Source organism: Trichoderma aggressivum (genome assembly GCF_033847375.1).
Source record: "Trichoderma aggressivum f. europaeum strain CBS 100526 chromosome Unknown scaffold_046, whole genome shotgun sequence".
Lineage (NCBI taxonomy): Eukaryota > Fungi > Ascomycota > Sordariomycetes > Hypocreales > Hypocreaceae > Trichoderma > Trichoderma aggressivum.
The window spans coordinates 154,684-166,558 of NW_026946412.1; the positions used below are offsets into that span (position 1 = coordinate 154,684).

The following is an 11,875-nucleotide window of genomic DNA, read 5'->3' on the forward strand; positions in this document are numbered from 1 at the left end:
ATGGCCTCTCTCGCGTCATCCCTTGACAGCAAATCGCCTCATCATCAACATCAACATCACCGCCAGCATCGCCAACATCACAACAAACAGCGTCTCGTCTCTCCCACCCCCTCATCCCTCATCCCTCATTCCCACAGTGCACCCCAACACGGTACAACTGTTACTGATCGTTTTCCCGTCTTCTCTTGGCTCCCCCTCCCCTCCTCTCTTTCTCTGCATTCGTGCCCTCACCCACCACCCCTCCCCCTCTCGACAAACCCAAGCAACCCAGCTGTGGTTGGTCACCTGCATGAATCTGGAAGAAACGAGCACCGCCTTGTGACCAGGCAGAAGCGTGGCGCGGGGCCTCAGTAGGTCGGTCTGTTGCATCCACGAGGGCGCCAACTTGTTGCTTGTCTCAGACGGCGAGAGCTCAGCACCACCCAATCCTGATCCTGCATATGCTGTGGCACCGTCTCAGCCTCACTTTTTTCTTCTTCTTCCAGATATTTCCCTCCCAACTGCTTCTGTTCTGTTCCCATTCTCTTGGCCGGCATGCTGTGCTGCGCTTTGCACCCAACGTCATGGATCAGGGCCCCAGTGTGACGCCCAGGTTTCATTTACCCGCGTTGGAGAGTTTGGAGGAGGCCCGGCCATTCTTTGGTGTCCTCGCATCGCGCCGTTCCGCGCTAAAACGCCCCCCCGTTGCTTCTTCCATCTTCTACTGGAACGGAGGAGACCGTCCTGGTTCCTGGACTGGACTGGGCAAGCAGGTGAGTACAAGTACAGTACTCGTATGTACTCGTGAAAAATGCCAGGGAAAAAAAGCTGTTGGCGAGGAGGGGAAACTGTGCTTGGGCTGGGCGGGAATGTCGTCATGGCTCCATTTTAGGCCTGTCGCTTCCAGCAGCCCACTAAATCCCACCCAGTAGGTCAGTTTATGCACAGAATAGTAGCTGCATTCCTGGCACCATCAACAAGGCATCACCGAAAGGAAGATGAAAATTGACTGCCAAGTGAATGCCGCATTGACCCGTGGAGCGCCCTTCGGCCATTGCCGGCATGCCTCCAAATCAGCCTGCCAACTTTGACTTGTGCGCTACCAGAGATTGCGCCCTACCAGCATTACTACCGGTTGACCAGTATTACCGGGCTTCCATGGTACCAGTCTTTTATTGGCAGCCGCCTTGTATGCCCTGAAAAGTGCCATTCAGCCTACCGGAAAGCCGACGGATGAGCCCAATGGCGCTTATGCCAGAGACTGCTGTCCCTTACAGATGAAAGCCGAGAAAGCCGCCCAGAAGCCGGCGTTGGCTCCGAGAGGCCATTCTGCAGCCGCTCATTGGTTGCGAGGTGAAGAAGAATCCTGGATATCCGATTTCCATGTCTGTATGTATCTAAGGTACGATATGCTGCTATGTTACGACTTTGCTATACTCGGTTCACAACCTCTCAAAACCGCCCAAAGTGCCTACAAGTATGGTAAATGAAGAGACCAATCAAGATGTACCAAAAAAAAAAAAAAAAAAAAAAAAAAAAGAGAAAGACCATGCACCAGCTACGCCTCGTTTTGACCCAATCTGAGGGTTTTTGAATCCATATACACCCGCAGCCAACAACATCTATCCATCGACTGCTACTCATCGTACCCGTGCTTGTTGCCCAAAACGCCGATACCGCCGTTGCTGCGCCGCCTCTTGCCAATCACCTCGCGCACCCAGTCGCTCAGCGTAAACCCCCAGTGGCCAGCCACCATGACGCCGCTGAAGATGTTGACAATCTTGACCAAAAAGGTAAAGAAGCCGTCGCGGGATTCCTCGACGCTCAGCATGATGGGCTCGATGTCGTACTTGAAGAAGATGCCGGGCACTTGGTGGTCCGAGATGACCTTGCTCTGCTCCGTGACGGCGTACTGGTTGGTGTTGACGATCCTGTTGCTGGTGAGGTAGACGGTGGGGACGACGGAGAGGTAGTACTGGAACTTGTGGAAGTGAACAATGGCTGGGTTGACGGTGCGGTCGAGGGGGTTGACGAGCGATGGGTAAAAGGGGCCGTAGGACATTTCCGAGATGATGTGAGAGAAGTTGAACTCTGTGAACGCCGTTAGTCAGAAGATAGATTCTCAACAATGACGGGTGAGAGGGTAAGATTCAAGAACAAAAAAAAAACACATACTGTCGTGGTCCAAGTGCTGGCCACCATAGCCATGGCCTCTGGCCGTGATGTGAAAGTCGCCCTGCACCCGGTTCAAGTCCAGGCTGCCATACATGCGGCAGCTATCAGGCCTGCCCCTCGGCGACGGCGTCTTTGCCCACTTGGCCTTTTTCCGACTGAGAGCCACAATGTCGTGAACATGCTCCTCGCCAAAGCCCTCATCGTGGGCGCCGTGCCAGCCTTCGCCAGTGTCCAGCTTGCCATTCTCGCTCTTGCCGAGCCTGTGCATGCCCTGTGCGTCAACCCACTGGTGCCAGGTCGTGGCATCGCGCTTCAGCTTGTCTCCGGCAAGGATGCGATCGCCCGAAGCGTCCTGGACGTTGACGTGGAGGTCGTTGCAGTCCATCTTGACAACAATGTCGAGGTTGACCTGCATGTCGTGCCCGATGCCCTTTTCGACGGCAAACGTGTGATGCTCGGCTCCGCGCCACCATTGGCCCATCTCGGTCCACAGGAAGATGCTGGAGATGAAGAGCATGGCGACGGTCCATTTGCCGCCGCCCGACGTCTTAGTCACATACTGAGGTTTTGATTTGGCTGCAGCGGGAGGGATTAGCACACGCGACTCGATGGCAGGCAATGCAGAGCCGCTATATAGGTAGCTTGGGGGGTCAGGTCGTACGGAATGCATCAAAGGCGCTGACAATGCCACCCTTTGCGCCAAAGTCGTCCTCATTCAGGCTCGACTTCTCGAAGCCGTCCATTGTGGAGATTCGTGATTCTGTAGGAGATGTCTATTGTTCAAAGGGTCGAAATGGGCATTCAAGCAGCCGAGACAAAAGCAACAAGGCGAATAAGAGACAAGAGAGGACCTGGGAAAAGAGAAGCCCACTGGCAGATGGCAGGCTACGGCTTGTTGAAGGCTACCTCATTCCACGGAAGCTGCAGCTTGTCGACCCGCGCACTCCAGCGGCTCAATTCGATCCAATGGAGGCGTGCGCAGCGTCGGGATCACGATTCGGCCTCAACCAAGTGCTGCGGCGCATGTGAAAGCACCTTGTTTGACGGCATCAGCATCAACGTCTGTCCGTCTTGGAAACCACAGCTGGACACGTCTCCAATTCGCTTCCCTGCCGCCAAGGCCGACGGTGATTGGCCGAGGGGTTGCGACCGGAATATCGGCGGCCCGGTGGTCTGGAACGCTCACCGGCATGCTGGACGGTGGCTGATTTCCAGCTCAGCAATGGGCGCTATTGATTGCAAGAAATGCTGCCAAATATGGGGTGCGGGTTGTCTGTCCCATCTGGATCTACGGAGGGATTTTGAGGGATTGAATCATTTGCGTTGGTTTGACTCATGATCATACTCCGTACAGTACTTGATCGTCTGTTGCTCCGATTCCGTGTTGTCCAGAGGTACCAGACGAGGCTAAGAATGGTACATGAAGCTACGCGTTGCTCTGCACTCTGCAACAGGTACATGCACCATTTGCAAGTTCCACGCACTGTAACAATACCGACCGACTGTCTGGTAGCACACTTGGCACAGTAGTTGAGCACAGACATTCAAAAGGCAGTGAGTGGATGCTCTAGCTCCAGCCTAAAGAGCCCAGAGGCGCAGGAACCCTTGGAGGATGGCGGACCAGGGTGGAATATAGGGCAGCAAATCAAGCAGCGCTAACGCTGGCGAGATCTCGTGGCAGCGGGCTTGGGCGGGCCAAGAAAGGGCCAAGAGATCACTCGACGATGGTGGTATATCGTGACCGATGTAGACGGACGGACGCTGGACTGATGGATGTACTGGTGCAGAGAGAGTGAAGACCTGCCGACTCTCTGCTTTTGTTGTGGTGAGAGAGTTGATGAGATCCATGTAAAGCCTTAGCACTGCTGCTTACATCCTACCAGTACCTGTATGTACAAAGTACCGTCCAAACGGGCCGTCTCCAAAAATAGCAGATTGAGGCCCAGCTCAGCCAATACGTGCGCCGCTGAATGAACCTTTAAAGCCAACCTTGTCCTCGCTCTCATTTTTGTATGGGCCAGAGGCAGAGCCAGAGCAGAGCGACTCGGTTATCCGATCCATTCCGGACTTCGTATTAATTTGCTCTCCCTCCAAATGAGCCGCCGCAGCTGCCAGATACGGCAATACAGCGAGGCAGAGAATGGCCCAACTCGGCGCTTGGGGGGCCCCATGGATGCATCTTGCGCATGCAGTACATGGCCCATGCCCTGTAATGCCATGCTTCTCCGCATCAAGGCCCGCCCGTAGTAGTAAAAGACGGACAGACAGACAGACAGACGATACGAGGTCGACATATTAATCTTCTCACCTGGGCAGAAGTCTGTTTTTGAATGGGTAGCAACAGTAAAGACAGCACAGCCTACGTGTAGACGTAGGTACTCCGTACTTGTACTCGTAGATGCAAGATTTCCTTGCTCATTTTACCCGGCCAACCGACCAGCATGCCCTCGCAGGTATCTTTGCACGCGTCATGAGCGGCAGTGGTACCGGCCGGCGTATCATCCCAACATGCCAATCCCTCTGCCCTCCAGCAAGTAGCGCCAGCCCATCACCAATTTTTGCGCCACCGCTCCAGTTTATTCCCCAGTTCTCACACTCTCGCATCTTCATCGTCCCAAGTCCAAGTGACAACCAGCCCGGCCATACACACCCTTGACATCTTTGATTTGAGCCTGTTTCCCGGTCTGCCGGTTCACTCTCACTCTCACTCTCACTCTCTCTTTTTCTTCTCTTCACCTTTTCATCCCATCTTCTTCATCATCCATCATCGTCTGTCTGTTCCTTCGGCGTCGAATCAACTCTCGCGCGAATCCGCAGCCGAGGAACCGGCCTCTCACTCCCATCCACTTTCGCTTCCTCCCTCCCTCGTTCGCTCGCTAGTATTTTTTTTCCCTCGTTACCCGACTACATAGATGCACTCGTAAGCATATCCGCATCTCACCATCACGCAAAAACGAAACGGAACCGAATCGCACTCGTATCGCATCGTATCGCATCGCATCGCACGACAGCCCTTTTTTTCTCTCAGCTCCGCGCTCGCTACTGCGCCCTCTTTCGTAGGATTCTGATGCTTGGGTTGACGCACCGACCAACTGTTGTTTTTTAACTCGTAAATCCCGACGTCGCCATCATGAAATCCTTCTTTCAGCCGGGCGCCATGGCTGCCCTCCTCTCGGTGGCAGATATGGCCGTCGCACAGCAGAGCCCGTTCTCGATTTCCTCAACCAGTGAGCATGCGCTCTCCCTCTCGCCTTGACGATGCCGGTAACTAATCTTGTTTCTTCTCCTCCCCCCTCCAGCCGACATCAAGAAAACAGCAAGCACTGTCGCGTGGGATATGCTGCAGTACTACCACGGAAACGAATCTGGCCAGACCCCAGGTATTCTCCCCGGACCACCTCCTGCTGGTGATTACTACTGGTGGGAAGGCGGTGCCATGTGGGGGACACTGATCGATTACTGGTATTTGACCAACGACACCACTTACAACGACCTCATCATGCAGGCCATTCAGTGGCAGACGGGCCCCAACGACGACTTCCAGCCCCCCAACGTCACCCTCTCGCTGGGCAACGACGACCAAGGATTCTGGGGCATGACGGCCATGCTGGCGGCCGAGGAAAAGTTCCCAGACCCTCCCGCTGATAGGCCCGGTTGGCTGGCCCTGGCCCAGGGAGTTTTCAACACCCAGGCCAGTCCCGATCGCCACGACGGCACCTGCGGCGGCGGTATCCGTTGGCAGATCCCGCCGACCAATCCCGGATACAGCTACAAGAACAGTAAGCGCGATATCCTGTCGAGTCCGCCGGGACATGTATCGTGATGGCGGCTAACACACACACCTTAGGTATTGCCAACGGTTGTTTCTTCAACTTGGGAGCGCGCCTGGCCCGCTACACCGGCAACAAGACGTATTCCGACTGGGCTGACAACACGTGGGACTGGATGACCAAGATTGGCTTCTTGGACAATGACACCTATGCGATATACGATGGTGCAGACGTATCAAACAACTGCACCGAAATCAACAAGGCCGAATTTTCGTACAACAGCGCCGTGTTCGTTCTTGGCGCAGCATACATGTACAACCACGTGAGTCTCCCTCTATGCTCGTAGTCTGAAGTTCAACAGCTAACCCCCCAGCAGACCGAAAGCGACGTATGGAAGACGAGACTGTCGAAGCTAGTGGACCACGGCCTCGAGACCTTTTTCCCCAAGGGCATCGCCTTCGAGCCGTCGTGCGAGGGCGTCAACACTTGCAGCACCGACATGGTGTCCTTCAAGGGCTACATCCACCGATGGTATGCCACGACGACACAGCTGGCCCCTTTCTTGGCTCCCAAGATCCTGCCTGTGCTCAAGACGTCGGCGCAGGCGGCCATCAAGCAGTGCACCGGCGGTGCCCTGGGGCGCCAGTGCGGACTTCGATGGAACACGGGCCAATTCGACGGTCGAACCGGAGCAGGTCAGGAGATGAACGTGGTGGGCGCCGTGTCATCGCTTCTCATCGGTACGGCCCACGTCCCCGTCACCAACGACACGGGTGGCACGTCCAAGGGAAACCCCAACGCCGGTAGCAACCCGAACAGTTTCCAGAGGCCGGTGAAGCCTGTGACAGCAGGCGACAAGGCCGGAGCGGGCATCGTCACAGTCGTCATCATCGGGTCTCTATGTACAGGACTCGCCTGGATGAGTCTCGGCCCTTGAAGTGGCTTGCACGTTTTCCGCATGGGCCTTTGGTTTCTTTTCGACAAAACCATTTGAAAAACTTATGACGGGTCTGCCACGGGACGATGCCCTGGCCAGACTCCTTGTATGATGTTTGGGCTGGCTATTCAGAGGGGCGGACTGGTAGCACTTTTTACGACTTTTGCTATTCGGCGTTGGGATGTACGTTTACTGGGATCATCTAGCATTTCTCTTTTTTTATGCGTTTTTATTTTATTTCTTCTACTAATCCTCCTCCTGATAATGGGGGAGGGGCAACGCTGTGGTTGTCGTCTGCTAGATGGCAGGATAAATACCGACTCTTTGAGCCGATGAATGGTCTGGATGACGGGATGATGATGTTGGATGAGCCGAAGAATAAGGGCTTCGAGGATATGAACATGACCGTCTAGGATAGTGACGAAACATAGTAGTAACCTCACGATGGAATGGCAATTTTTCCTTGATTGGAGTTTTTGAGCCCTGCGCGCGCGATATTATAGATGGGACTCTCGTGGTACGGTAACGTTGAACCACGCCAGGGTAACGGTGCATCCGACAATGGGATCGGCATCCGCATCGGCCGGCGAGATAGAGATGATGATGACGATCAATCAAGGCTGTTTGGCGCCGAACTGGATATCCACCCCCTGGTCTGTCAAGTCAAGTCAGTCATTCAGTTCGGAAGAGGGGCGGCGATCGTCGGCAGCTCCATTGGGTGCAAGTCAAGTCAAGGACACGTCATAAACGCGTTGCACCAGTGGGAATTGGAATTTCGGGATTGTCAATTTGCATGTCTCAGCTTAAACAATGCAAGAGTCACGCTCTGATTAGTCAAAACAAACAATGAAGCAAGAGTACCGGCATGGCGACTCCGATCGGATTTTCCTCAGGCAAGGTGTCATGTCATGTCATGTCATGCCAGGGTCAGGGTCAGGCCAGATGAGTGAGTGAGTGAGCGTTCGCAGAAGCTGCCAGAAGCAGCAAAACGCGAGATGGGAAATTGAAAAGTGGACAATTCAAGCCGGGATTGACAATTTGCGATGCCCATGGCGGGCCGAAGTTTTGGAATGGAAGGGAGAGAAGAAGAAGAAGAAGAAGAAAAAAAGGCTGAGAAGCTGGCAAAATCGCCCCCTGAGAAGGTGCTCATGTGGCCACGGGAATGACGCAAAAGGCGCCGAGGCCGAAACGGAGGAGAGGAGAAAAAACCCAATTGCACCTCGTGATGATGCCACTCAATTGTCTATGGTCGAGCCACTGGCTTTTTTTAAGGATGACCTAATTCTGTGGGAGGTATCAAAAATTATGCTGCAGGGAGAATTGAATCATTGACTTGACAGATGGCCTAATGAATGTCGTCAATTGCAGACCTCGTGGTGTGGACGGTTGGATGAGGGAGGTCATTCATTTGACAATTGGTTATTACGAGCGGTTAGGTAAGAAATGCAACGGAAAACGTGCACGCAATTTGCCGCAGCAGGTGCGCAAGCATTCTGGTATTACACGTCCATAACAAGCACAGCAGCACAGCAGCACAGGCACAGCTTACTCGCGGCATTGGGGGGGGGGGGGGGGGGTCGCTGTTGGTTGGTTGCAACGCTACAAGTCCAAGCTCAGCTCCCATGAAGAGGAAAAAAAGAAAAGAAAAAAATGATCCATCGCTAAGAAAGAAAGAAAGAAGGAAAAAAGAGCCAACCCACTTCGGGCATTCTCATTACCTACAGGAAACTCGCTCAAGGGCCCGCGTGACGCACGCCATCGGGTCACCAGAGGCTCCGGCCGCAGCGCTACAAGGGGGCGGGGGGGGATTTTCAGTGGCCTGGAACCGGTTCAATGCGCTGCAAGGCGCTGGGCTGGAAGCGAAAAAAAAAAAAAAAAAAAAAAAAACCTAAACCAGCGCAGGTCGCTGAGCTCCGGTCGGATCTGGCCACCTCATCCAAGTCGCGGCTACAGCTGATGCACTTGATGCGCCCATAGTAGATTTGTGGTGAGGACGGGTATATCCCGCGTATGGGCTACTTGTGTGGGTGCGCATATTGGCGGGAGCTCTGGACCCAATATGGCCCACCTGAGGACCTCCAGCGGACGTGAGTGGCCGAGAAGAAGCTCCAGCTTGGAAATTGGGTGAGTTGGTAGTGGCAAGGCCAAGGGCTGGCTTGTTCGTTCTCCATCAGGCCAGCCCGGCTTGAGCATAGCGTTTTGCGGGGGAAAAAAAGAAGAAGAAAAAAAAAGAAGAACGTGAGAAGAAAAAAAACCAGCAGCAGCACGGGATTGGGTGGCATGTTCTGGAAAATGGATCAGCAGTGCGGAGCCAGGGGCAACAAGCAGCAATAGTAGGCAGGGGGTTAGAATGAGACAAGGCCGGCGAAAGGATGAGGTAACCGGAAAAGAAACGACTGGATGGAAAAAAAAAAAAAAATTGAATTTTACGGTTGGTCATTAGTTGGTCTGGTGACTTGCTGGCGTTTCGAGGGGGGAACGAACCTGGTTGTGTGACCCCGATGGTGGAATCGATTGAGTAATTCGGGGGGGGGCAAGTTTGGTATAAGAGGTTGTGAGGGCCTCTTTCTTTGGTGAAGTGCTGCTGCTTGAGCTACGAAGAAGATTTACTGTCTTGTTTACTCTGTTGCTGAACTGATTGTTCTGTAAATTGAAGCTTGAGAGATATCAATTACAGCCTCAATTGAGCTACTACACCACACTACAACACACACTTGTACCCACATCAATTACACGCGACACACACACAAACAGTCAACACAAGAACAAAAACAACAACACAAACCCGACACAATGCCCGTCAACTACGTCTTCACAGAGTCTGCTCCCTCCCAGACCCCCTACGTCAGATCCGGTCGCGGCGGCGCCGGCAACATTGTCCGCTCCTCTGCCCTCCCTCCCACATCCTCATCATCCTCATCCTCCTCCTCCTCCTCGGCATCCCGCCAGCTCCCCAACCAGCGCTTCTTCTCTGGCATCGGCGGCGCCGGCAACGCCCACCAGGCCGACAAGCTGCAGCCCGCCCTCCTGCGCTCCCTCGAGACCCCCGGCAACCAGAACCCGGCGCGAGGCCACGTCGGCCGCGGCGGTGCGGGCAACGTCTACAACCGCAAGCCTAGCGATGCGAGCAGCGTGTCGAGCGCGGGCAGCAGTGCGAGCTCTGTTGGCGAAAAGGCAAAGATGTGGGCGTCTCGCGTCAGCGGTTCATTCTCACGGAAGTAGATGAGATGTTGTTTCTCATCTACATTTGGTTGAGGATGGAACTGAACTCGACAACCACAATATAATCAACAAAAAATGGCGTTGAGAGGATACTGGATGACTTTTGGGAGAGCGACTTTGATATACACAACAACGGCAAAAAAAACATACACATAAATGGATGTGATGGATTTACGATTACGAATATACCCGCCTGGTTTATGGGCTATCTGGGAATTGAATTGAATTGGAGTTTTTTTTGGAGCAGAATCAAGCAGCACGGAACGGATGCTGCTTTGAGAGGCTAGGCGGAAAAGTTACTTGAGAGATACATTAGTTGATAATGCTAAATCAATGCAATCACATTCTACTCGCCAAACACTCTATACCTCTGTGCGTTCATCTCTTGTGACATGATTGAGATGATCTGCTACCGTTGCTTTCTCCTGCTACTGCTACATACGTTGGTACCCTTGCTGATGATTCCCCTCGATGAGTCAAACGTTACATGTACTTACCCTACACCGGATAATCGCGACTCGGCCGAACTGCGTGCGTCTGCTTTTCTGGCGTGCAATACAGCTTGAACAGCTCAATCGGAACGGAGATGGGTAAAACTTGTAGTGAACTGGACTCGATGTCGACACTTGGCCTCTACTTTGCGTCGAGGCTGGATGACTTCTTGACGTCGATGCTCAGCCCCTTGAGTGTGGCTCTCTCAACAACCCATGTTCCAAATTTATCTCGATAGTTGGCAAAGGTAGAGGTGGTAACAACTAGTAGATACCAACTTGGGTATTTGAAGACTCGTGTAGGTAGCAGCAGCCGCTGGCCGAAGTCATGTGCGTCAGGAATATGAAGAAGAAAAAGAGTGTGTGAACACAGAACACCGGTTGAAGCAGAAACAAGCAAACTGACTCACCAAGTCCTCCTCATGTAGGCTACTGTGAAATATAAACATGATTTACAGTTCATCGACTTGGCGATTGTACAATCGACCATTTTCTTGCAATCAATAGACTAGATGGACTTAAATTGATAATTGCTTTCTTCTAGTCATCGTGCTTCCATAAGCCTCCTCATCAAGAGCACCAAGTCAACAATCTTCCCGCCTAACTTGTCGATCCTTTTCCAACTCAGGATTCTCAAGCACATAACGCCCCTAGAATTCTCCTCTTTATTCAAGAGAGAGGGTAGGAATCTCGCCGAGAGCGCGAAGGCTGTCCTTGACGCATGACTCCACCCTACTCTGGGTTTTCTTTATCTTTTTCTTGATTTCCGCGTCAGTCATACCACTACGGCCAGCGTCTTCGCGAATGATAGTGGCCCAAGCTGCTTCCCAAAGAGAGAAGCGGAAACCCATGGCCATTGACTTAAACAAGACGGCAACCTTGATGCGATTCTTCTCGGGCTTGAAAGTCTCCTACATGGCCTCCTTCTCGGACTTGAAAGTCTCCTCCGTGACCTCCTTCTCGGGCTTGAAAGTCTCCTCCATGGCCTCCTCCTTGGGATCGTAAATCTCCTTGACTCTAGTCATGAATGCCTCGACCGTCTCTTTGGTCATTCCGTGGCTGTCCCCAGATGCGCTAGAGCTCTCGGGCTGCTTGGGTGCGTCTGCCATCTTGACGAAATCTTCTTTTCACTCGGTAAGACGTGTCGGTGTATAGCCTAATGGGTGTTAGAAAGCAATCTGAGCCGTAGGTGAAATAATTAGATAAAGGCTTGCAGCTAGCCAATATATCTCTTGATAGCAAATTCTTTTCTATATTACCTTTGGAATCTTTTGTGCGAGTTAAAGTCTGTGATGGTGATG

At 53.0% G+C, this 11,875-nt stretch overlaps 4 protein-coding genes across 4 annotated transcripts; 2 read left to right on the forward strand and 2 right to left on the reverse strand.

Annotated features, from left to right (window-relative positions):
- Nucleotides 1-1,615: 1,615 nt before the first annotated feature.
- Triagg1_8873 (uncharacterized protein) lies at nt 1,616-2,897 on the reverse strand (the record flags this gene model as incomplete). The annotated part of the gene is made up of 3 exons (XM_062903767.1): nt 1,616-2,070; nt 2,155-2,730; nt 2,816-2,897. The coding sequence occupies 3 exons, from the start codon at nt 2,895-2,897 to the stop codon at nt 1,616-1,618; spliced, it is 1,113 nt and encodes a 370-aa protein (XP_062752173.1).
- A 2,387-nt stretch (nt 2,898-5,284) lies between these two features.
- Nucleotides 5,285-6,861, forward strand: Triagg1_8874 (CAZyme family GH76; the record flags this gene model as incomplete). Its single annotated transcript, XM_062903768.1, has 4 exons — nt 5,285-5,381; nt 5,454-5,933; nt 6,002-6,246; nt 6,301-6,861. The coding sequence occupies 4 exons, from the start codon at nt 5,285-5,287 to the stop codon at nt 6,859-6,861; spliced, it is 1,383 nt and encodes a 460-aa protein (XP_062752174.1).
- Nucleotides 6,862-9,654: 2,793 nt separating this feature from the next.
- On the forward strand, nt 9,655-10,083 carry Triagg1_8875 (uncharacterized protein; the record flags this gene model as incomplete). Its single annotated transcript, XM_062903769.1, has 1 exon — nt 9,655-10,083. One exon carries the CDS (start codon nt 9,655-9,657, stop codon nt 10,081-10,083), a length of 429 nt encoding a protein of 142 aa, XP_062752175.1.
- Nucleotides 10,084-10,716: 633 nt separating this feature from the next.
- Nucleotides 10,717-11,683, reverse strand: Triagg1_8876 (uncharacterized protein; the record flags this gene model as incomplete). Its single annotated transcript, XM_062903770.1, has 3 exons — nt 10,717-10,890; nt 10,985-11,006; nt 11,490-11,683. 3 exons carry the CDS (start codon nt 11,681-11,683, stop codon nt 10,717-10,719), a joined length of 390 nt encoding a protein of 129 aa, XP_062752176.1.
- Between the last annotated feature and the right edge of the window lie 192 nt (nt 11,684-11,875).